This window comes from Sitophilus oryzae, unplaced genomic scaffold, assembly GCF_002938485.1.
Source record: "Sitophilus oryzae breed Bouriz unplaced genomic scaffold, Soryzae_2.0 scaffold_815_pilon_pilon, whole genome shotgun sequence".
Classification (NCBI taxonomy): Eukaryota; Metazoa; Arthropoda; class Insecta; order Coleoptera; family Curculionidae; genus Sitophilus; species Sitophilus oryzae.
This window is the reverse complement of record NW_022147434.1, coordinates 1,944,571-1,972,220: the sequence shown is the minus strand read 5'-3', so window position 1 is coordinate 1,972,220 and position 27,650 is coordinate 1,944,571. Positions and strand designations below refer to the sequence as shown.

Here is a 27,650-nt window from a genome sequence, read left to right as displayed (position 1 = left end):
CGAGAGATGGCACATGTTTTTTAAAACACCCTGTATAAAATGTATGGTTGGATGATACTGAATTTAATGAAGTAACAAGCGAATATGGAATAATATAAAGCCCATAAAGGTACAGGGTGCGTCTCAAAAGTGGCTCGCCCCTATAACTTTTTTATTTTTTTAGATAAAAAAGCAAGATTCGGTATATGACATAAATTAGAATTGATTGACGTATTCAATTGTTTTTGGTCGCTTCCTATTACACCGAAAATGACTACAACTTTTGATTTTTAAATGACACCTTTGGTATATTATCACTTTATTCGATTGAAAATGACAGTCTGAATAGAATGACATATTATATGTCAACTTTTGACATTTTCGCTCAAAAAAAAATCGTATTTTAGATTTCAATCTAGATCTGTGTAAAAAACAAAACACTAATTTTTAATCAAGGGTTAGAAGCCTTGGAAAAATAAATTTGATCGTCTAATGTTTTTCGTATCTTCTCCTAGCCGGTTAAAAGGTGCCCAAATCGTATTTTTAATCATATCTCAATTTTTTCGAATGGAACAAGGGTGGGTCATTAGCATATTTTGAAAAACTATTTTTTTGCGAACAATTTGGTATCACACTCTTGGTATTTCGAGTCTAATTGTCGTTACGAACCGTGTCTTACAATATACCATATATGAAAATGTCAAAATTTGATATATGATATGTCATTCTATGCACACAGTCATTTTTTATCGAATGAAGTAAAAAAATACCAAGGGTGTCATTTAAAAATCAAAAGTTCTAGTTATTTCCGGTGAAACGGGAAGTGACCAAAAACAATTGAATACGTCAATCAATCCTAATTTATGTCATGTACAAAATTATTTTTTTTTATCTGAAAAAATAATAAAATTTCTTAAATTTATTGTCAACCAAACAGGCAAAATCAAAATTTCCAACTAGTTCAATCATTGTTGACCGCCCTGTACATAATCGGTATTTAGTGTTGTTTGTATTTATACCTTCCTGTTACATCTCCAATATTGCTCAATTTTATTTCTTTAGAACTGCTGCATCCAACAATAATACCAGAGAATGCTAACTCGATTAAATCTAACGAAAATTCAGGCATTATGCTTGACCCCTTTATCAACAGAAAAGGTTCATAATGGTCTTCAATTTCAAAATAAATCTGAAAAGAATAACGCATCTAAAATAATACAACATAAAAACATAACAGATTAGTAACCGCCAAAAAAATCAGATAGCGTTTCCTTTTATTACATTTTTCGATTTGCCGATGCCGTTTCCTTTCAAAGTTATTAACTTCTACAGGGTGAATCAACAGGACATATTAAAAAATAAAAAGCGATCCTTTACATATAATTCACTGCATATATTCAACGCTTTAAATAGCGATTTAAAATTAATTATATAAATATAAAATCAGTGTCAATAAAATTGTTTAAAAAAACTCTCAAGACCATTTTTAGGGTTCTGTACCCAAAGCGTAAAAACGGGAACCCTATTACTAAGACTTCGCTGTCCGTTCGTCCGTCTGTCACAAAGGTCTATCTTATGAACCGTTATAGCTAGACAGTTGAAATTTTTACAGATAATGTATCTATGTTGCCGCTATAAGAACAAATACTAAAAACAGAATTAAATAAATGTTTATAAATAAAAAAGTACTTTCACTAAACATTATCTTTTAGGTAAGAATTTTACATATAATCGTTGTCCTCGGTGGCCGCGTGGTTAAAGCGTTAGGACTTTACGCTACTATGACGTTGGAGCCGTAATAAGGCAGGTTCGAATCCTAGTCAAGGCGACTTTTTTTAATCGTTTTTTTTTAATTTTTACATATTTTTACATATTTATTATTGATTAATACAATTTTTAGTAGTTTCTTCATTTTTTTTAATTACTTATCCGCGCATTCAAAATTTCAGCTAAATCGAAAAAAAAGTTTATAATAATATAGTGTCTAATGTTGTATAGATAATGAATGGTACGGAACCCTTCGTGCGCGAGTCCGACTCGCACTTAACAATGGTCAAAAAATGTTTTTGATTCATCAAATGCTGGCTAAATGATGTAAAGGCAAGTGGCCATATTTCAGAAGAAGATCTTTGATCCCGTTAGATTGTTAAAATAACGTTTTCTGTAATTTTATTTTTTGTAAAAGTTTTGATAGTTTTTTTATGATTAAAGTATTGGTTTACAATCACCATTTCATTTGTAAAAAATATAGAATAAAACTTTTGCAACTTTTTGGTAGTGAGAGCAGGTTGATCCACATTGTGACAAACACAGTGTGGAATTAATTTCTATATAGGTAGTTCAAGGCAAGAAACTCTATTATAATTTTATTGTTAATAACTTCTTTATTTCTGTACTATCGTATTATCAATTTGTGTTGGTCAATAGGATAAGTATGAGGTTAAGACTTCGCCTTTTAAAAAAGGAATATGTATTTATTTCTCTTTTAGTAAAGCTGGATATCATTATTATTATATTATTGAGTTTTTTCAAAAATAGTCCATATTAAAAAAGTTTTTCGAGATGATTGAGGGTGTCCAGACAGCTACTACTCATTTATCCTCCGACCTTTGAATAAGTTATGTGGGTTATCACTGCGACCTTCAGATCTATTGTGTGTCCCCCTTTCTCGAGTTATAACTCATCATAAAGTCTCAGGACTTTGACAAAAGGCAGTATCTTAGACGGCTTCATAGAGGTTAGTTCTACATCTCCGATATTAGTCGTACCTAAATTTATGGCACAAATAGTTGTCGTCTCGGCGCACTCAGTGATAAAGCATTCTGGTGTTTTCCCATTTTCTTCGTAGAATCTGCATTTGCCGTTATTTCTTAGCTTCAATCTACTAAGGTGTTCGTTGAGTACAGTGTCCTGTTAAAAAACCCTTGACAATCCGAAGATTGTTCTTACTTAAATCAAAGAAAAGCTTTTATTTCGCTCAGTCGTAAGTTTTGAGAAATTTCTTCGAGTGTCTTACACTGTTGGAGGATTCTCATTCCAGGTTACGGATGGAGTCTTCCAGGTTCTTAAGTTCCGCTTTAAGTTGGTTTCCATTAGGGAAGCAGAACGATTCTGGGCCAGTTAGTGGAGTGTTCGCTCCTTTTCTAGCTAGATATTTTGCTTTTTCATTGCCTTCTATTCCTTAGTGAGCTGATAGGAGGACTAAGAGTAGGAGGACTTTATTTTCTTTACCTAATTTGTTCAGTTTTGTTTAGAAGTAGTAAATCTAGAAGGAGTTAAGAACATCAATATAAATTCACGTTACGTGTAGTAAATCAATCAATTTTGAAATTCACTAAGAATTTTAATTGATTATAGTATATCTTTTCTTGATTTTGGTTTTTATTTACAACTTGTCAAAAAAATTAGATTCTTCTGTTTACATCAATCAACTTCTGAGAACTTACAATCGAGAAAAATAAAGATTTTCCTTGATTTAAGTAAGAACAAGCTTCGGATTGTCAGTTTTTTTAACAGGACACTGTCTCCTCAACGAACACCGAACACTTCAGTAGATCGAAGCTAAGAAACAACAGCGAAAGCTGATTTTGTGGGGAGAATGGGGAAACGCCATAACACCTCATCACTGAGGGCGCGGAGACAACAACCATATTCATACCATGAACTTTGGTACGACTGATTTCGGAGATGGAAAACTAACCTCTGTAGAACCGTCTCAGATACTCGCTTTTGTTATAGTCCTGAGACTATGATGAGTTATGACTCAAGAAAGGGGGACACAATAGATCTGTAAGGTCGTGGTGATTAACCCTCTCCCATACATTCTACATTCTACACTCTTTGCTTAGTGAACGCTTTTGTGCAAATTGAGATTGGGATGAATATCGTGATATTGGTTCACCCTGTATAAGCAAACAACTTTGTAGAAAAACGCTTACCCAAAATATTTTATATAAAAAATTCAATATATACAGGGTGTTTCAAAAAACATGTGTTCTCTCTCCCATGAGAGTGGATCTCCCCATGGAGATTCCTCACGTAAAAATAAGATTAATTTTTCATATTAATCTTATTTTCAACACAGGTCCGATTCTGCTTTGTTTGGTAGCTACAGGGTGTTAACATTTTAATATTTTTTCGATTTATTATAAGTTTCTTCCAAATACTTTTAGGATTTCGAATGAAATTTTGAGGGTAAAAGTTACTATAAATGCGACATATTTTAATAACTTATCACTGAAATATTTTTCTAAAAAAGGCATGTACGCCACTGACTTTTTTTTCTCTTGTTAGCGAAATAGTGTACGCAGTTTAATGCCAATTAAAAGCTGTCTCTTGATATTTTGTCAATTTTGGCCTCATTGATGAAATAAACGCAGTTTTATTAATTTGCATTGATCCAAGTCTAATAGCAACCTTTAAAAAAAATTAATATGATTAATTTGCGAAAGTTTTAAATAAGAACTCATTGATTCCTCATCAAAAAATATGAAAAAAAGTTCCTATAAACATGGGTATGGAAATGCATAGTTTTAGAGTTACAGGATATTAAAGCTTTTTAAAACTAAGTTTTCTGTCATTATCTTAAATACGATTATTTTTTTATTTGAAATTGCTGTAAGTTGGACTAATAGTAATTATAACTAATAGTAATAATATTTAATAATAAATTAGGTAACATATATAACTTATTAATTTTATTTTAATTTTATTAATTGTGATTAATAAAATTGCGTTTATCTCATCAAGGAGGCCGAATTCGGCAAAATATCAAGAGATAACTTATAATAATAATAGCCCCCGTATATAGCGTTTAACGCCTTGGGAGTAGCAAGGTACAGCTTGCTATACTAGAGCCGTTCGGTATACAAGGAAGGTAATGTGTATATAGCACTACGCTTCAACCGCCTATTATTACCTCAGGATTGTGAATCCCAAGTACTCATTTAAGGCTGAGTCGACCTAGGTACCCAAACTATTTTTATTTTAATAAAAATAGTCGGCTGATGAAATGCCGGGTGTGGGAATCGAACCCACACCTTGAGATTGGTAGACGAGAGCCTGTACCTCTACGCCACCGGGCACCAGAGATAACTTATAACTGAGATTAAACGGCCTACGCAATGTTGATATCTAAAGAAAAAAGTCAGTGGCGCACATGTTTTTTTTTTTGAAAAATATTCCAGAGATAACCCATATGCACGTCCCTGATGAGTTTATCGACACCTTTTTAGCTTTAAAATATGTAGCACATATAGTAACTTTTACCCTCAAAATTTCATTCGATACACTAAAAGTATTTGGAAGAAAATTATAATAAATCGAAAGGTTATTAAGATTTTAACATCCTGTAGCTACGAAACAAAGCAGAATCGGACCTATGTTGATATCAAAAATATTTTTTTTTACCTGAGGAATCTCCCCACGAGAGATGGCACATGTTTTTTAAAACACCCTCTATTTCTAAAAATCAATCGTCGCCCAGATTTTTTCTAGCATAGATAATAATTTTCATCCTGTATATAATACAATCAAAAAGTTTTATAGAGTTAAAAAATCCTAATAAAAATTCCCTTAAGAATTGTTTGTTATCGCACTTGATCATAAAACTTTTTAACCATTTTGTATATCACAAATAAATAAGGCAACGATGAGGCAACGGCCCAGCTACGTCGAAGCACCGGTTCCCATTAGAACACCGAAGTTAAGCGACGTAAGGCGATACTAGTGGATGGACGGGTGACCGGTTCGAAACTCTGTATCGTGCTGTTGTCCAAAAAAAGGCAAAAGTGTACAATCTATTGACACACACTGCTCGTTCACGCCGCGCCGGTTCGTGGCCGGATGAGATCGGATATCTCGTGAGTAAGAGTCGATTTAGACACTTGCCAAGTCGGTAGGCCATTGACCATGATATGGCTGAAGACCGCGGTTCGGATTCCGCGTAAACAAAGTAGGCCCCGTCCAGATTAGCCCTGGCAGCAAAAAGAAGACGTTAACTGAAATCTTTACTTTACTTTACTTACTTTACTTTTATATCACAAATATAGAAATATGTATAATATACTTTATAAATGAGAAAATATTCACCTGTTCCTCAAAGTTTATTTTTTTCTTAGATGCAAAAGAAATTTCTATACTTCCATTACCATGCGGTGGTAAAGTTACTCTACTAGGCGTAATGGAGAAATAACTTAAAAATTCTTTTCTATCTTCTTCGGCCTTTAGCTTTAACAAAGCTTCCGAATCGTCTTGTGGTTTGCTATAGGAAAATAGATGTTCGTGGAAATAATAAATTCGAATTTAATGGACATAAGAAAATACTATTACATATACAGGGTTAATCACGATTTACATTATACAGGGTCCGGCAATAGTGCGTCGGGCATCTGTAGCTCCCAGAATAAAAAACTTGAGAATTTTGTTTAAGTGTAGACCTAAAGTATGTACCAGGATATATTTCAGGAAAATATTTTAACTTCTATAGGGTGGCTCAAAAAAGTGTGAGTGGACCTGGATGATTTTTTTTAAATGGAACACCCTGTATATTATTGCATTTTTGAGTTCCTTTCAGATCACTTTACATAACCCTAAGATATGAATAAATATATTTCGATAGTTTCAGAGATATTAAAAAATAAATCAAAAATATATATTTTTCAGCCCTTCTTAAAAAAATTATTAATAATACAAGAACTGTTCTGAAATCAAAACTATATTAGGTATATACATTAGATGGTCTGTTCTTACTTTGCTATAAATATGAAAATCGTAAATTATACAGGATGTTCATAATTCTACGCCAAACTTACTAAAATATAAAATAATTTTTCTTCGTTTTTTTAAATGGAACACCCTGTATATTATTTTTTCGATAGACGGAGAATTAAAAAATGAACATTTTTTGTATTTAGAGTATTTCAAAATTTTTAACGGTTTCGCAGATATTTGCGGATTTATATTTCATATGGCATTTTCCACAGTAAATTTTTATCAAAGCCACACCCAATGATTTTCCTCTCATATTTTACCATTGAAAGTGCCATATGAAATAATACTGCGTGTATCTGCGAAACGGTTAAAATTTTTGGAATACTCTAAATACAAAAAATGTTCATTTATTTACTCTCCATCTAATAAAAAAATAATATACAGGGTGCTCCATTTAAAAAAACGAAGAAAAATTATTTTATATTTTAGTAAGTTTGGCGTAGAATTTTGAACATCCTGTATAATTTACGATTTTCATATTTATAGCAAAGTAAGAACAGACCAGCTAATGTATATACCTAATATAGTTTTGATTTCAGAACAGTTCTTGTATTATTAATAATTTTTTTAAGAAGGGCTGAAAAATATATATTTTTGATTTATTTTATTTTTTTGATTATTATCTCTGAAACTATCGAAATATATTTATTCATATCTTAGGGTTATGTAAAGTGATCTGAAAGGAAGCCAAAATGCAATAATATACAGGGTGTTCCATTTAAAAAAATCATCTAGGTCCACTCACACTTTTTTGAGCCACTCTATAGAAGTTAAAATATTTTCCTGAAATACATCCTGGTACATACTTTAGGTCTGCACTTAAACAAAATTCCTAAGTTTTTTATTCTAGGAGCTACAGATGCCCAACGCACTATTGCCGGACCCTGTATATCACCGGATCTTCTATACAAGAGGAAAAACTTTTGTATTATTAATATTTTGAGAGAAAATGCATTCATTATAAAAAAATTTGCTCGTTCTAAAACGGTTAATCATGTTTATACTTTTCTAAATTTCAATACAGTTCTAGAGAAAAATTTAAAAAAATATGAAAATATAGTTATTTTTTTTCCAAAAACTTAAACACGTTTCTCAGGTACCTAATATAATATTTATCTTTTTATTTTTTGATTGATAATTTTGATTAACGTCATATTTTTTGCTGTTTGAATGTGTTAAAGAAGCACAAAATTTATTTAGTTCAATGCTATGGAATAGATGACATTTTGTGCTTTTTTGGCGGGAAAATTGTGTTATTTATTACTATACGGGGTGGTCAGAACTGTATCCCGGAAACTTCGGCAGCTGATATTCTGCAGATAAAAATATGTAAAAAAGTTCGTAAATGTATGTCCTAAAATGCTTAGTTTCGGAGATACAGGGTGTAAGAATTTCATTTTTATTTCGATTTTTTCCAAATAATTTCTGAAGTAACATCAACATTTAGATGAAAATGGTGCCTGTTTTTTTTGACGAAATTTGATTTTGATGTCAATAGGACTTTTATTTGTAGGATTTGTACATGTGTTTTAACTGTTTTAAAGAGTAATAACTTTTCGTCCGTACCTGTATAAGACTACTGAGTAAAAAATATATATTTCCGTGATTTTTTACGTAAAATCGCTACGAGCAACCGTTCTCAATATATTTAGAATGGAAATAGTCAATACATGTCATTATTGACTAAAAATAAACATGTTGTAGTTGGTTATTTTTTTCTTCGAAAAAACGATGATAAAACAGTTTCTATTGAACTTTTGGCACAAAAACATTTCAAACTTATGAATCCAGTCTTCAGTTTTATGTCAGTGATGAGGAATTAATAATTTCGATTCCAAATATCTAGAGAACCATTACTTGTAGCGATTTTTACAAAGAGACCTTTTTTACGTAAAAAATAACGAAAATATATTGTTTTACTCAGTAGTCTTATACAGGCACGGACGAAAAGTTATTACTCTTCAAAACAGTTAAAACACATGTAGGTAGCGCCCCCTACAAATAAGAGTCATATTGACATCAAAGACAAAACCAATTTTCATCGAAATATTGCCGTTACTTCAGAAATTATTTGGAAAAAATCGAAATAAAAATGAAATTTCTACACCCTGTATCCCCGAAACTAAGCTTTTATACGAACTTTTTTACTTATTTTTATCTGCAGAATATGGTACCGAAGTTTCCAGAATACAGTTCGGACCACCCTGTATACTAGCCTTATATGAGTACTGTAGTAGGTAGATACTTACATGATATTAATACCCTATAATTTCAATTAATTTTAATTTTTATTTAGTTCTCAAACTTACTCATCAAGATGTTTTTCGACGTTCTTATTCTTATCTTTTTTATTTTTCTTTTCTGTCTTCTGTTTTTCCTTGTGATTTTCTCCTTTTTTCTTATCTTCTTTTTTCGCCTTTAACCTACATAAATATTAAATACACTTACGTCTATTTATTTGGCGGACAAGGAACAGTTGGTTATATTAGAAGCATTTTTTTACTTACTCTTTAACAACATGTTCTGGAACAACTGGCATCTTTATGTCAGTTTTTGATAAATTTTTAACTATTCTCTTATGGAAGATCAAATTGTCGTAGAAATTGAAATGAATCTCCATTTTATTTGAGGTATCATTGTAAAAATTGACTTTAAATTTTTTAGTCGACCCTACTAAAACTTCTCCAAAATTAACAAATTTATCTTTGAAATTATTTAGCTGCAATTTAATAGGAACACAGTCTCCAGTGATTGGGATAGAATGCTTAACATCGTTCAGTAAAAACGGTAAAATTGTTTTATAGTAACCAACTTTTTGGGGATGGAAGTAAATGTTCATGTTTCTAATTTCACCAGGTAGTACGTTATTAGAGGCAAAATCAACTGATAAGAAATCCTTTTTTTCAAAGTCATTTTCCAGTCTAAAATTTTTTTAGATATTATTGGTTAAGTAATAGTAAATTATCTGTAAAAGCATAGAGATATAAATATAGATATAGTAAATGCCACGAATGTTTGGGAGTGATTTATCGGTCGCTACCCTGTGAACCAATCTGTTCATGGTCACATAAAGCTTAATTCCAGTGCCGTGGTGTTTCAAGTCATATAATAATCAATATATAGTCTGTTGTAATTTGTTGTTTTAACTGTCAAAGTCTTGTCAAAACATATATTTCGTTATAAATATAAACTGGAATGCCCCATTGGTCGCACTGCAAGCACACCAATGGACTGACGCACAAAAACGAATCAATCAAAGAAACGCGATATAGTATCGTCTTTGTCAATCACGCTAACATTTGAGAATAAGTAGGAGGAGCGCAGGCAGATGATTAGATCGGGCCTTTAAAAACCTACGTCTGCGGTAAAAATTTACGTTTTTAATGTAAAAATGATAGCGCGCGTGTCGATTCTAACTTCATCAAGCGATGAATCACTCCCAAACATTCGTGGCGTTTACTTTAATTCAGTATTGGTCTAAAAGTATTAACCATCAGTTAACTAGATTTATGTCAACTTTTTACATTTTCGCTTAAACAAAAATCGTATCTTAAATTTCAATTTAGAGTGTTATGTTAAAAACTCAATTTTTAATCAAGGAGCCTTGGAAAAATTGATTTGATGGTCTAATGTTTTTCGTGTCTTATCCTGGCCGGCGGTAAAAGATGCCTAAATCTCAAACTCAATTTTTTCTAATGGAAAGAGGGTGGCTTATTAACATATTTGAGAAAAGCATTTTTACGAATTATTTGTTACCATTCAATTGGTATTTCGAGTCAAATTGTCGTTACATATATGGCCACGGCACACTAAATAAAAATTTTAAATTATTTTTTTAATTCAAACTGTCAAAAGTTGATATTATGATATGTCATTCTATTCAAAATTTCATTTTCTTTTAAATGGAGCAGAAACATCTAGGGTGTCATTTAAAAATCAAAAGTTGTCGTCATTTCCAACAGGAAGTAATCGAAAACAATTGAAAAATTAATTTATGTTATATACTAACATACCATATTTCGTTTTTTATTCGAAAAAATTAAAAAATTGTAGGGGTGAGGCACTATAACTGAGAAACAGCCGGTATGTTAATATTAACAAATTTATATATAACAGTTATATATTTATATTATTTGTGAAAAATATGAAATAAATATAAATATAATAAACAGAATACAACTCTTTTATCACAATTTTTGTGAACATGATTCACACCTAATCAACTCTTCTAGAAGTACCTTAGAATTTTTATGATCTGTCAGTGAGTCAATGTTGAAATTAAAGAAATTTGACAACCGATAATTTATAAACTATGAGGGAAATCAGTCTTAGCAGCGTTTTTTTATTTTTTTATTGCTTTTTCAGTATGCTAACAACTTCAACTACATCAAATAATAGAGGCATTTTGAAAAAGCAATCAAAAAAAAAACGCTGCTAAGACTATCAAAATCTCGATCTAATAACAATTTGACGTTTATACTATTACGTCAAAAGCAACTTTTTTCCAAAGCCTACCATGACTTCACTGAGGCATCGTTTCTTGTTCACTGTTATTAATATCTTAATTATTAGATATTAATACATCTGGTATTATGGTATTCTGGTATATCGTCGATTTTAAAATAAACTAACTGTTTCTATCTTATTTTTTATTAGAATAGGCATAATCAAGAGGGCTACTTATACCGTGTTGTAAAAATAAGGTAATTAAGGGCTTATTTTTTGGGTATTTATTATAATTTTGCTAATATCTTCGGTTTGAAAGAAGATATCAAAATGCGGTTTTCGCTGACTTTTTAAGCTTTTATAACTCTTTACTATCAGCTAAAATTACAATTACAGCACAATTGTTTTTAAATTGTAAGACAGTGCCCCTTAGCGTCTACGTTCAAAAGCTTATTGTTATTATTGTTTTTATGGTATAATATAGAGTAAGGAACGCTCTTTTAAACGAGCCCTCGTTTGTTGAATTCCCATCATCCAGTCCGGAGTTATTAATATTTAAATAAAGACAGATAAAATCTTCCCCCACCACTTTATTTCAGCAAATAGAGGAAAATGGTTCTAACAAATAAAAATCCAAAATTTACTGAAGATTATAAAGCTATTATTTATAGTATCCACTATCTAGGCAAAATTCTGTAAAAATTCTTATTTTTCTGTATAAATTTTCTTATTTTCCGTAGCTGTTGCGCCCTCTAGCGGCCGTTTTACAAACTTGAAAATAATTTCCAGCAATTTCTCATAGCTCCTTTAATTATAAATATTTTTTTTCCGTAGGCCCTGCGGCTAATACTTTCCGAGATACAGCCGAGAGCTATTCTTAGTGGGACACCCTGTACACATTTTGATTTTAAGAATGTTTTTTTTTTTATTTTTATAATTCACATGTTTAATTTATACCCATGTATAGCTACAGGGTGGCGAACTAGATAGGCACGACAGTGATCGTGAAATCTAAAGTTTTCTATAAAAAATAACATTTAAACATTTCAAATAGTTTTTTTTCTTTTTGTGTTTTTATTTTGCTTCTGATAACGGAGGGAGATATACCTCCCGAAACTCGGCTTTATTATCGGTTCTTTAATTACACTCAGGAAAAATGTTTTAGTCCCGAAAAAGGGACAATAAAGTTACGAAACGTCGCACAAAATACAATTGTTTACTAGGAAAGGAAGAAACTTCTACGCTAATTGAAACCACTAATTTAATCCACTAATTGCGAGGTTTTGAACGAAGCTTTAAGAAAAATTAGTAGAAAAAGTTATCAAACTTTTAACTTTTCCACTAATTATACTTCAAAATTTGCAAGAAATGTCATTTTGGCCTTTGATTTATCTCTCGTCAAGAGAAATTGTGGTTAGAAATCAAAAGTTGATTGTTTTATAAGCTAAATATTAGGCTTTCTCTATGGATTCAACTGACTAACCCAAACTGTTTCTAGGATATTCTATTAAAATTTTAATTATGTTTTTTCGACATTGTGAATGATTGTAAACTAAAAAGTATAAAGTGTAATTGAAACCACTAATTTATTCCACTAATTGCGAGGTTCCGAATGAAGCTAAAAAACAATAATCATAATTATATAAATTGCTTTAAACTTTGTTTGATTTTTCTGCTGTCCCATTAAGTTTTTTTGAAAGACAGTTTAATTACAGATTGTTTAATTAATTAAAAAATAGTTTTTTTTTAATTAATTTGTCTTTAGTTATAAAAGCTATATTTGTTAATAAAAATGAATACAAAGGATTGATTTAAAGGATTCTGTTCGCAATGCCAGGGTAAACATAGTAATTAATAGTGAATATTAAATTATAGTATGATTATGATTGATTTAATTTTGTATACTTACAATATGGGTTTCGAATCCATGTTTCTGAATGTTAAGCTAGTTTTATAAAGGCGAGTGTCGCCTTTTTGTGGAAAACAATATCCAAAATCATATTCATTAAATGAAAATGTATAGACAGGTTTATCACAAACAGCGTTAAGGTGAATGTTATAAGTAGGCCCATACATAATCTAAAATGATTAACAAGAAGTAATTACTCTAAAATTAACCTAAACTCTCGTCATCACATGATTTAATAATTTTATAATCATAATATGCGAATTTATATATGGTAAAAAAACTATTGTCATAATCTACGGGGTGTTTCAAAAAACATGTGCCATCTGTCGTAGGGAGATTCCTCACGTAAAAATAAGATTTATTTTTCATATCAACATAGAACCGATTCTGCTTTGTTTCGTAGCTACAGGGTGTTAATAATTTTGCGATTTATTATAATTTTCTTCCAAGTACTTGTGGTCTGAATGAAATTTTGAGGATAAAAATTACTATTATATAAGTGCTACATATTTTAATGCTAAAAAAGTGTTGATAAATTCATCAGGGACGTGCATATGGGTTATCACTGGAATATTTTCCAAAAAAAAAACATGTGCGCCGCCGCCGCTGACTTTTTTTCTTTTGGTATCAAAATTGTGTAGGCCGTTTAATGCCAATTAAAAGTTACCTCTTGATATTTTGTCGAATTCAGCCTCCTTGATGAGATTAACGCACAATCACAATTAATAAAATTAAAATTAAAATAAAATTAATAAATTATATAATTTACCTAATTTATTATTAAATATTATTACTGTTAGTTATTATTACTATTAGTCCAACATACAGCGATTTAATATATATATATATATATATATATATATATATATATATATATATATATACTATATATATATATATATACTATAGTATATATATAATATATATATACAGCGAGTAATAAAAGAATTATATTTAAGATAATTACAAAAAACCTAATTTTAAAAATTTTAACATTTGTAACTCTAAAACTATGCATTTCCATACCCATGTTCATAGGAACTTTTTTTTTCATATTTTTTGAGGAGAAATTAATGAGTACTTATTTAAAACTTTCGCTGTAAAAAAATTAATAAAATTGCGTTTATCTCATCAAGGAGGCCGAAATCGACAAAACATCAAGAAACAACTTATAATCGGCATTAAACTGCTTACACTATTTCGGTAACAAGAGAAAAAAAAGTCAGTAGCGTACATGCTTGTTTTAGAAAAATATTCCAGTGATAACCCATTTGCACGTCCCTGGTGAATTTGGCGATACTTTTTTAGCCTTAAGATATGTCGCATTTATAGTAACTTTTACCCTCAAAATTTCATTCGAAACGCTAAAGTACTAAAAAAAGTAAGTTTCGGAGCCCTACTCCATCATCAGGTGAGCTTGGGCAGATCCACAAAATGACAACCACAACCGGTAGCGAGAGCAGGTTGATCCACATTATGACAAACACAGCGTAGAATTAAATTACTATATCAGTAGTTAAGTGGCAAGAATCCTTATATAATTTTATTATATACCTATACTGCAAGAAATTTGTTCTCTATTTATAATTTGGCTTGCCTGAAAAAAAAGTTTTTTATCATCCTTTTACTACCGATAGTTACGCCTCGGTGGTACGAAAGTACTACCACGCAGGCCGCTATCTCCCGTTCGGGACTTAATATCTAACCGACACTTTCCGACAAGTCGGAATTAACTATCTCTGCGTTGTGGTTGTCATTTTGTGGATCTGCCCAAGCTCACCTGATGATGGAGTAGGGCTCCGAAACCACTGAGCAGCCATCATCAGGTGAGCTCCAGCTCACCTGATGATGGATATTCGGAGTAGGGCTCCGAAACAGGTAGTGAGAGCAGGTTGATCTACATTATGACAAACATAGCGTAGAATTAAATTTCTATATCAGTAGTTAAGTGGCAAGAATCCTTATATAATTTTATTATAAATAATAAATTTAGACTAATGCAATATTTTTTCTTGGCGCGTAGGATAGGTAAATGCATTAAAGGGAATAATTAATTAAATCAATACCAAAACATATAACTCGGGTCTCATCGGATCTGCTGATACATCTTGCTAAAATTTAGGCCCTATATTTTTTATATGATTATTATTTTTTTAATTAACAACTTAGGACAAAGAAAAAGCTTGCATGGTTTTTTTTATATTAATAATGAAAACAGGCGTAAAAACAAATGAATCCAAGGCGTTGCCAAATATTTATTGGGATAAGTTTTTATTGTTTGAATATTGTTGTAAATAATAATTATCATTTAATTAGTGCTAACTTATCAAAGTTCACAACACGGCGAAATTTCAAACAAAATTGGCCAACGGATCTTTGAGATATTAATAAAAAAGGTCTATTAGAAAACACCTTGACACCCTGTATGTAAAATTATACATTTCCGGACAAATGTTTATATGAACTTTTTGCCTTAAAAACACTCAAAGAATCACCTCCTCAAGTTTGGCTGGATACTTAATTAACACCCTGTATTTAAAACTGGCTAGCTAGTGATCTAGTAAGGTATGTTTATTTTAATAAGAAAAAAATACATTTCATAAAAAAATAAACAAACCCATAATACAAATACTATAATTTTAAATGTATCTAAATAGGCACTTTAATAATTGAAAAATGGACAGGAGCACTTAAAATCACTTCATAGAGTATACCAACTATGCTAAAAATGATAATTCCAATAAAAAAAAACACAAATGGCATATTAAAATCTGCATTATCTGAAATCAAACTATACCTAAACGGCTAATAAAATAATATAGTGACAATACTAAATAAAAGATGAAATAACAGTGACAAGACGCCGACATCGATAACGCGATGAGCAGTTTTTAATAATTATTCCGAGTTATTATTACATACTTGTTTTACAGTTATTGTAATACAGTATAATAGCATTCCTTCAAATAAATTTTGATTTAAGTATTGTTAATATATAATAGTCATATTAATGATTATAGCCCGTATGATTTCTAAAATAAAAAGTCAAGCGTGTTTTTATCAGAGTTATTAAATGATTAAGTAGAAATTGTTAATATTTATTAACTTCGTAAGTGTTATATTTTAATATAATTATGGATTTAATAATTAAATAATTATCTTAAGTTTAAATTGTGGTAAACTTGTATGAGCTTCAATCATTTGTATTTAAAATCTCAAGAAAGACAATACATATTTTAGGCAGGAGAACTCAAGGGAAGGACTGTGTAATTAGTAATTAAGACCTTACAATTTTTTTTACTTGCCATTTTTCTTGTCGTTCACGTTGCACGTTGTCTCTTCGTTGTGTCACACACAATCTGAATTTCGGATATGATGCAGAACTGATAAATTGGACAAAACATATTAATTGCAAGGTATGCAAAGAAATATTTTTGTTAACTTTGCAAATACTTACGGCCTTAAGGCATGCAATAATTTAAAAAAAATTTGACGTGAGATTACTTCATAATTCTTGGAAGTCTTGGGTGATAAAGATTTGAATTATTATGGGTCGGGGGCTTTGTTTAAGAAGCTAACAAATAATCTCAACTATCAAAATATAATGGTAGCAAATTTTTAAAAGCATGCATAGTCATAGGTATAATGTTCTATATTAATTAGACATACCGAATGTAAACTCGGTATAGTTGCTGCAATCGATAATATATTTTGCTGCTTATTTTCGTCATAAAAAAACCGTCAATAAAGAGACTCATATTACTTAAATCTCATAATGATGTTTCAAAATACATATGTACATGATGCATATTATGACTAGTGGTTGTGACGGTTTGTTATTAGGTATGATGAAAAGAAGCTGCAAACTAAATTATCGTTGAAGCCAACTATATTTAATTTATTTTTATCTACAGTAACTATGCACTGTAGGGGTTCAAAATATGCCTATACTACTGTGAGGCAACTGACGTCACGAATGTGAAATTGCTTTCCAAACAAGGTTTAGTTCTTTTATATTTCTATTTAGCTCTTCCAAATGATGTCACAAGCAAAATCTGTGAATTTTTTTAATGTTGCGAATAATTGTCATAAAAATAAAAGTAAATTTTTAGAATATAATTCTACAACTCATATAATCGTATTTAAATTAAATATTTACTTTTTTTATGCATACCTTAAGAACAACTTTAAATTGTTTTATAGCTCCAAGTCGCAAGGCCTGAATGCTCATATTAGTTTTTGTGTGATTGCCACATTTTAAAAACCCTTTCTCATTTTCAATCGACAATGCATATAAGTGTGCAATACATTTCGAGTCATATTCCCAGTTATAAAACACTCCAGTTTGTCCAGTGTTAGAAATTTTAAAAGGTATCATTTCTTTCTTGCCTTTATTCATCTACGGAAAATAAGTCTATTTCAAGTAAATTGAAGAATGAATTTGGTGGCAGTTCAATACTATTTATACACTCAGATGCAAAAAAACGCAACGGAGAAATTTTTGGTCAAATTTAAAGATTTATATTTTTGTTATTTTTAGCACTATTTTCATGAATTTTTTAGCAAACTGTGTATAATTATATCAACTTTTAATTCGTAAACTAAGTTTTTTTATAAAATTTTGTATTTGGCATATTATACAGGGTTAATCGAGGGGTTGTACTTTTTGATGTAATTTTTTAATATGACGAGATGGTTTTGGTGACTATTGTCGTAATGTCATATTACGCTGCATTGGATGCTTTATACTAAATAAAAAAAAAACGTTAAAGACTAACGATACAGTCCTGGTTTTAATAAACATTAATAATGATAACAGAACTAATGATATTAAAGAAAGCATCTGTAATACTTAAGTGTACAAACAGAAAAAAAAATTGTATAAAGTACCCTAATACTTTGCATTGCTTCCCTTGGCTGCTATAACTGCCTGTATAAGTCCGTTCATACTGTCATTGAGGTTGCATATATCATATTACGTTATGCTTTCCCATTCTTCTTTAAGAACCAAGCGAAGTTCATTTAATGAAGCTGGTACCGCTTCGCGACCTCCAACCCTCCTGCCAAGCATGTCCCAAACGTCGAACATGATAGACAGTTCATAGTAGTATATAGTTCAAAATAATCACCAAAGCCGGCTTGTCATATTGAAAAATAACTTCAAAAAGAAATAATAATTGAAAAAATTGCAAATTTTTGGTGTCAAGTTTCAAGTTCATTTTGCTCTTAAAAATTAACCAAAGCATATTTTGACATGATCCAAAAAACAAAATTCTTAGGAGACATGGTTCGGACCGTAACATTATATTTCAGGAAAATTTACACACAAAATTATTGCACAGGGTGTTTTAAAGTTAGGGTAAAAAAGAACCCCTCAATTAACCCTGTATAATATGCTCAATACTAATATTTATAAAAATCTGAGTTTACGAATTAAAGTTGATATAATTATACACAGTTTGCTAAAAAATCATGAAAATAATGCTAAAAACAACAAAAATATAACACTTTAAATTTGGGCAAAAATTTTTCCGTTGCGTTTTTTTTGCATCTGAGTGTATATTCGTGGTATGTTGTTCGTATGCACGCAAAGAATAAACCGTGGTTGGTTTAATAGCTAAATTATTGAGATTATGTACTTACAACCTAACCGTAAGAGATACAGGATCGGTAAAATGGAGGCAAAGTTGCGCAATTTGATGCTCAATAAAATGCCGTATTGTATTTTTACTTTTTATTTTTTTTTGCATAAAATATTCTGGTGATGGAATTTTCTGTACGAAACGTCAACAAATATCAAAGTGACTATATATAGTGTTTTAAGAGTAATGAAAGGATTTAATTAATTTGAAAAAAAAATCAGGTCCGTATTTAAAAAAATTAAGTTGATGATGGTCGCCAGAAGCCGAAACGTCAGAGCCAATATTTAATCACACAGAGTTATAGAGTAGAAAAAGTGGCCATGAAAATGTGTTTTTTATTTTAAGTTATCTTAACAAATAAAGCCAGGAAACAATAGAAAACAAAATTGAAAATTCCGTTTTTTTTTCGAATATATTCGGAAGTATTCGGAATTTTTCAAAATGCAATACGGCATTTTATTGAGCATCAAATTTCGCAACTTTACCTCCAATTAACTGATTCTGTATCTCTTACGGTTTCCGAAATACCAATGATGAGCGTCGAATTCGAGCCACCCTGTACATTGATTGTATTTACCACCCCGGATTGTACCGTATGATCGAAAAAAAAACGGCGTCCAGTTGGCTGGGAAACGACGATCGATGACATTTCCCATATAAGTTTACATATAAAATGACAGCGATCTTCATTTCATAGCCAACGCTGACGCCGTTTTTTCTCGATCATACGGTATTTACAAGAGGAAAAGCTTTTTTACGGTATTTACAAGAGGAAAAGCTTTTTTATTATTGAACTTTTGAGAAAAATGTATCCTTTATAAGGATAATATAATTCTAAAATAGGATAATATAATTTTGTTTTCATTCTCTGATAGATTATTTTGACGGAATTTTATTTAACGTCATATTTTTTTCTTTTTTAAATGCTAAAAAAGCACAAAATGTATTTTAGTTCAATGTTACAGAAAGGGTGGTAATATTTATCGGAAAATGTGATACTTTAACATCAAAAAATATGACGTTAATGAAAATTAATTATAACGATCTATCAAAGAATGAAATCAAAGTAAAGACAATATCTCTATTCTATCTGTAAAGACTATCTATGTCTATCTATCCCTTTGATCTATCCTCTTGTAAAGAAAATCCGGGGACATACCGTATAATATCCTATGATCGAAAAATAAGATGAAAAGTTGTTTTTTAATTTAATTTTAATTTTAATAAAAACTAATTTTACATATAAAATATAACAGATTGTCATCAAGCAACGTCAAGGCATTGTGGCGCCTGTTTTCGGCCATATCGTATATTACATAAACAATACTTGACTATACACATATTTATTTATACTTAATATCTGTTATCTGTATTAAGATTTATATTTTCACAATTTATATATTTATGATTGACCTTGTTTTTCCTAGTTATACAGACCCCAATATTCAGTGAACATAGAACAACTACATATTTTTGGTATCAAATGAAGTTAATTGAATATAATTTACGTCTATACAAAAGTGCTTCGTCTGTCCGTTAGAGTGTACTAATCTGCATCAATCGTACCGTTTTGGACAAAAAAGTTAAAAAACTACCATTTTTTAGACTGAGTGATAGTTTGATCTCTTTCATATCATATACAGGGTCGCTTTGATTTATGGAAACGGTCGATTATTAGGTAAAATACAAAAGGTGCCACAAAAAGGTATATAAAAATTATAAGGTTTTTAAATGTCTATTGGCGAGTAATAAATTTATGTACACAGTGTCGGTCATAAAGTCGTGACACATCAAAGTTTCATTTTTTTAAGTAGAACTCCCTGTATATTATTGCTTATGTCAATTCTTCCTTCAATTCTAAGCAAAAATCGAAATACACACAATGTACCTCAAATCAACCGTTTCCGAGTTATTGACTTGAACATATATCACTCCGAGTTTCCAGGCAATGGCTATAACTCAGTAATTTTTCGAAAAAAAAACATACTACTTATATCGCTGGAAAGCTTAAAAATAGCGCTTTTTATGAAGTCATGGACAACTATGGTTTCCATTAAAAAATATATGTTAGTGTCATATGTCAAAAATGACAGGCTTTAGAAAAAAACGGAGAACATCATCTCTTTGTGATTATCTACTAACTTTCATCTGGAAAACGGTTTGTCTAAAATAAATTATAATGGAATTAGGGATTAGAACTAAACTTTTTCAAAAATCTGAAAGAGGCATTTGTTTGTCCTCATAAAACTGCAATTCTTTCCCCATTTAACCGACTCTCTACTTAATTTCAGTAGTTTTAAAGGGAAATTAAAACAACTTTGGTTGCACGTCATCAATGACACCATATTGTCGTCTTATACTGTTTGCTGGTGGTCGTATTATAATGTGTAACCAAAGTTATTTTAATTTCCCTATACGTAGACTATACTTACATGGCCTAAATCTATATTATTTACTGCTTTATCTTCCAGATATATAATTTCTCCAATTATATCTCTATAACATACTGACGTTTTGATCTTTAAACAACTTGTGTTCACATGCAAACCTAATGGTGCCTTTAATTTTTCCACGCAACATTTTACCAGAAACTGATTGACTAGAATGTGAGGAGTGATAAAACTTATTCTGAAAGAAACTTGCATGAATAATAAAATCTAAACATGGCTGGCGTACAATGTGTCCCGCTTTGGTTGAAATTGTTTTTTTGCCGCTTATTAATAAACAGTTTGTCCCCGGATTGTCTTTACAAGAGAAAAAAATATTATTAATATTATGAGAAAAATGCATTATTCATAAAAATGTTTGCTTGTTCTAAAACGGTTAATACCGTTTGTACTTTTCCAAATTTCCATACCGATTTAAAGAAACTTAAAAAGAAACATGAAAATATGGTTTTGAGAAAAAAAAATTGAGCTGAGTAAAAGTCCTAACCTAACTAAACGAAAAGATGTCGCAAACCAAATAGTCTCTTCCTAGGTTCTCTTAGTTTTTATGATACAGGGTGATTTTAAAAATATTTTAATTTCACACGCTATATTGTCTGACACCATATCTAAAATTTAAAAAACAACTCTTTTTGAAACTTTTTGCGTAGTTTGTTTATTTCTTAATATTTCCATTTTTGAAATATTGCCCAATGATTAAATTGTTTTAAACCACACGCCCTGTACACCAAGACCCTGTACCCTGCGTTTTCAGAAAAATTTGGTGCGATACCTGCAGGCTTACTCACCAGAAACAAAATGTTGAAATGTTGAAGTTGAAGTTGTGGTTCGGGTAAACCATCCAACCTGAACCACCACAACGTGAAGTAAAAATAACTAATAAACAAGATGATCAGAAAGTTGAGAAAAATTTATAAGCTCACTTTTTTTGAATGGAATACCCCGCATATTTTAAGTTGTTTTGAAAGATATTTTTCTTCCGATTTCAAATATACATGTATATGCATTTTTCCGGTTATGCGATGGCTAAATTAAATTAAACTAAATAATAATTCTCTTTTAAATTAGGTTGATTTATATTAAATTAATGAACGTTTGGGTTGCTCTCTAAGGGACAAATAATGCTATTATGTAAGCTGTGTTCAAATAATTTATTTTGATTCTAAAAATACGTAGTAGTTCTATGTTCACGGAATAACAACTAGAAAAAAAACAAGAAATAGCGTATCATAAATATATAAATTGTGAAAATCAAAATATTAATTTACAGATATTAAGTATACCGGGTGGTGCATCGTCGTTGGAAACATAGGAAATTTCATGCGATATTTGAACTGTCCAAATATTGGCTCCCTTATTAATTTTACAGCTAAATCGTAAATAGGTTTTTTAAATGTGCTGAATACACATGCCAAATTTGAACAATTTTCAATAAGCCGATTTTAAGTAATTTAACAAAAACTGCATCTATTTTTGAATTAAAACTGAACAGGTAACAATACAAAGCCACTCAAATGTCAATATACCTTAGATTATCTACCCACGATTTTATCATTGTTAAATGTAATTTGTTGTGGTGTCTACTACTACTACGTTATAGTACCTACGCTTAACGGTTAAAAAAGCAAATGTTAAAAAAATTGAAATTGATAAAATTATAGGATGACAACTAAAGGCACGTTAAAATTTGCCTGGTTTTGCATTGTTACCTATTTAGTTTTAAAAATAGATGCAGTTTTTCTTAAATTACTTGAAATCGGCTTGTTTAAAATTGTTCAAATTTAACCTGTGTATTCAGCATACGCAACCTTTAAAATACCTATTTACAACTTCGCTGTACAATTAATAGGGGAGCCAATATCTGAACAGTTTAAAATATGCATGGGATTTCCTACGTTTCCAACGACGATGCACCACTCGGTATACTTAATATCTGTAAATTAATATTTTGATTACACAATTTATATATTTATTATGCACTATTCCTTGTTTTTTTTTCTAGTTGTTATTTCGTGTACAGGGTGGTCGAAATTGGTCTGTTTTAACAGAGAAAACCTATTTCCTGACTAGATGGAGCAAAACCGACAGAGATGTCATGGACTCGATTTCTGAGAAACGTTTAATGGCGTAAACCGCCTGTTGATATTTTCACTGCCAACTGAGATACGGGGTCTTTTTGAATTTTTTACCATTTTGAAAATTGCCCATAACTTTTTATTTCGCGGAATAATAAAATTCTGTAAAAACGTGCTTTAGGCACTTTTTTAAGCAGAATCCAGTGGCGTAGTCATTTTTTTTCTATACTTGCTCTTTTTGTCAGAAATAATAAAAAATATAATTTTTTAAATGGAAATCATAGTTGGCTGTGAACTTAAAAAAATGCTGGCGTTTAACCCTTTCCAACTATATAAAGATATGTGTATTTATTTCTAAGAATGAGAGAAATATTAGGTTTTTTATCTTTGTATCGAAGCGGGCCTTGATTTTGTGTTGACCTAGTTTCCTAATTATTTTTTATCACAATTTAATATTCTATATCATAATTTATCTGCATAATTAAAGACTTTTGAAAAGGTAAATCAACATTCTATATTAGTAGTACCATTTACAATTAAAAAGTCAGGGCTACAACTGCACTATTAACTGGAGAATTTAGAGAGAATTGGATTGAAACAAGGGATCCCATCATCTTGGCCTGCTAGGTCCTGTGATGAAACTCCTTTCGACTTTTTGATGGGGGGAATTAAAAGGCCTTATATATAAGGGAAGAACCATTAGGACGAGAGAAGAATTTCAGAAGCTTGCCTAGTAGAGGCCTAGTAGAGTTAAAGATAAAAAACCTAATATTTCTCTCATTCTTAGAAATAAATACCCATAACTTTATATCGTTGTAAAGGATTAAATGCCAGCATTTTTTTTAAGTTCATAGCCAACTATAATTTCCATTTAAAAAATTATATTTTTCATTATTTCTGATAAAAAGGGCAAGCATAGAAAAAAAAACTCACTACGCCACTGGATTGAGCTTAAAAAAGTGCTTAAAGAACGTCTTTACAGAATTTTATTATTCGGCGAAATAAAAAAGTTATGGGCTATTTTCAAAATGGTAAAAAATCAAAAAGACCCCGTATCTCAGTTGGCAGTGAAAATATCAACAGGCGGTTTATGCCATTAAACGTGTCTCAGAAATCGAGCCCATGATATCTATGTCGGTTTTGCTCTATCTAGTCAGGAAATAGGTTTTCTCTGTTAAAACAGACCAATTCCGACCACCCTGTACATAGAACTACCGAGTATTTTTAGAATCAAAATAAGTTATTTGAACACAGTTTACATTGGGCATTGTTTGTCCGTTAGAGAGTAACCCAAACGTTAATTAATTTAATATAAATCAACCTAATTTAAAAGAGTATTATACTAAACCAAAAGTGAGGTTATATCGCCGAGAGCGAAACCTTGAAGCGATGTTGACAGCGCCTCCACTGAAGCCAGAGAATAGATACATTAAACTGAAGCAGTGAAACGATAACAGGGTTGTCAACTAGAGAACTTTAGAACCACGCCAAGCGTGTCAAAAAAATTATCAGGCCTGAATGATCCGGTGACAATACGCCAGATATCACATATCATGTATAAAAGACATGTAACGAACTAAAAACGTTACAGTATTATTATTATATTTAATTTAAATTTAACTAGATAATATTGCTTTCCATCCTGTTGTCTTAATAAACTGCACTGAAAATGAATTTGTGCAGCTTTTAGCTAACACGCTGCCAATCAGAATTACTGATATTTTTTAAGCACTTCTGCAATAATTTTACACACAGAAACTAGCGTGGAATAGCCAACCGCCAAAATTTGACGTCGAATAAATTATTCGATTGTTTTAATTATCTAATTCAAACCGGCCGCCTATATTAAAAAGTAAAATACTGCATTTTTTACCTTGATTATGAAAATAAGTATAGAGTATATTATATTTTTAGAAAGCTCGTAACAAGGTAATTATAATAAAAGAATAACGTATCGGATATCCTATTTAAAAAAACATAAGTTTGAGTCATATTTCAAGAACGTTCAAGAAGCGAAAAACTAGTTACGCCACTGAATTATATGTGAAAAACTCTATGGAACTCAGTTTTCACTTTTTAGATAATTTATAAGATAACCAAGATACGAGGGGGGTCAAAAAATGCAATAATTTCAAATTCGCTATTTCAGAAACAAATTTGTGTGTAGCATCCTTAGTTTCATAAAAACGTAGAACATTATTCCTCTACTCATAAATGAGATACCCTGTAAAACACACGAAAATGGGACACCCTGTAGAGTAAGGTTTGTCTATTTATAATATTTCTCTGAGTAGAAAACCCTCGATTGCAACCAAAATGGGACACTCTGTACAAACTTACTTTATTTCAGTTTTAGTTTTAGGATTTATCCTTCCAAAAAGTGGAAATACGTCCAACTTCTCCAATTGGTTTTGTCCAACTAAAGATCGTTTATTAAACTTAAAAGCTATCGAAAACGTCTCATCGTTTACTAGATCGACAGACTTCGTTGATTTTACGTTAGGCACTGTTGGTTTTAAATCTACATTAGTTTCTGTAAAATAAACCTTTGGTTCTCTACATAAACCGGATAGTAATATAAACTCCACTATGTCTTTTCCGATAATTCTTAATTTAAATGATTCCATAAAATGTCCAATAATTTGGGGATTGAATGAAAATTCCAGTGGCGCTTTCCGTTTACTCGCTACTGTTCCTTTTAAAGTTTGACAGTAAAAATATGAAAATTGCTTTTTTTCAGTAGGTATCAGTTCGAAAGAAAATTCTTCTTCACTGGCATTAACCAACAAAGCTCTCCTAGAAATTAAAAAAGCAATTATTTCTATAATAATTGTAAAATATAATTTCCCATCTAGTTAAAATATAAAGCGGGTTAAGATTTTAATTTTAATTTTCTTAATATCTAAGAAGCACATCCTAAAATTATTTTTATACGGGGTGGTCCAAATTGTAATCGGAAAACATATTCAGCAGATAAAAATAATTAAAATATTGTAAATGTATGTCCTAAACTCTTTTTGGTTTTACAGAGTAGAAGTTTCATTCTTACTTAGGTTTTCTCCAAATGATACATAGTGATTTCTGAACTGACGTCGACATCTTGGTTGCTGAGTGATTTTTTTACATAGGAAATTCGATTTCGATTTTAGTATGACCCCTACTTGTAGGGGGCGTCACCTACATGTCTTTTAACAGTTTTTAAGGGTAATTTTTTCGTCTGTACCTGTATTACACTGTTGAGAGAAAAATATCTTCGCCGTTTTTTACGCAAAAAAAGTTCTCTTTGCGTAAAAACGGCCGCAATGTATAGTTTTTCTCTCAGTAGTCTAATACAGGTACGGACAAATTATTACTCTTTAAAATAATTAAAAAAAATTGTGTGTGCACTATGTGCGCATATTTGAAGTGAAACTTCTTCTTACCTCCGTCGGTCTGTCTGTCTGTCTATATACCCATCTGGCCGCCTGAGGACTCCATTCGGGTACCTCTATATACGTGCCGAGTTTGGTTCCAATCGACCCATAATTAAGAAAAATGCGGATGATTTCTTATATTTAGAGACATCGGCATCGGTTCGAAACGTCGAGGGCGTTATCCTGTAGCCCGTCCCCAATTATTACGAAATCAACCTACATTTTTCTTCAATATCGAATCGATATCGATCGAATCAGGGTAGGACTATCCTGATGAATATGTAAACGAAACGTCGTACCCAACTTTGCAGAGTGGGACCGTGTGCACCGTCGCTCGCATAGCCTACCCACCAAATTTGGTCGCGATCGGACGTTATTGTTGACGTTTCTTACACGTTTCTCACAGTGACACGTGTCGTACACGGTCAAGTTAGTCTTGGTCTAGTCTATCGACATACCAAATTTTATTTAAATTGGATGATTTTTTTATTTGATTCATTGATGATGGGGTTTCGTAGTGCACTAAACGGCAAAATATCATGAAAAGATCTTTGAGCCCCATCTACATTCCGAGTTTCAAGCCTCTGGCTAAAAAAAAAGACCCATCTGAACTTCCTCATTGGCTTACCACTTTTTTTCTCGCTAGCTTGTGTGTCAAGGACGTGTCGTGTCATGGCCTTGAAATTTTTTTACTTTTTCACTTTTTGTTTCACTTCAAAAATATAAGTTTGTCGATATGCTAGCTACATAAATAGAATAAATTATATTTATCATTATACTTATTACTTTCTTAAAATAGTTACCTTTATTTTTGAAGGCAAATAAACAAAAAAAGAATAACGAGGTATTCTGTTTAATAAAATTGACGCTTTCTATTGTATTATTAAGTTAATATTTGTGACATTTTTATAAGCACCCTGTATAACATTTCAATTAATTGAAGGGTAAGGGAAAAACAAACGATGTCA

The 27,650-nt window shown here is 30.9% G+C and overlaps 1 protein-coding gene across 1 annotated transcript in view; it reads right to left on the bottom strand.

The window, feature by feature from the left end:
- Window positions 1–27,650, bottom strand: part of LOC115889577 (hydrocephalus-inducing protein-like) — a 220,623-nt gene that overhangs the window by 17,207 nt on the left and 175,766 nt on the right. The window contains exons 48-55 of the mRNA XM_030909629.1: window positions 25,610–26,065; window positions 21,180–21,375; window positions 17,280–17,504; window positions 13,106–13,275; window positions 9,258–9,671; window positions 9,060–9,173; window positions 6,070–6,241; window positions 999–1,168 (exon numbers count right to left, since the gene is read on the bottom strand). Coding sequence (XP_030765489.1) covers window positions 999–1,168; window positions 6,070–6,241; window positions 9,060–9,173; window positions 9,258–9,671; window positions 13,106–13,275; window positions 17,280–17,504; window positions 21,180–21,375; window positions 25,610–26,065 — 1,917 coding nt within the window. The remainder of the gene's footprint in view (window positions 1–998; window positions 1,169–6,069; window positions 6,242–9,059; window positions 9,174–9,257; window positions 9,672–13,105; window positions 13,276–17,279; window positions 17,505–21,179; window positions 21,376–25,609; window positions 26,066–27,650) is intronic.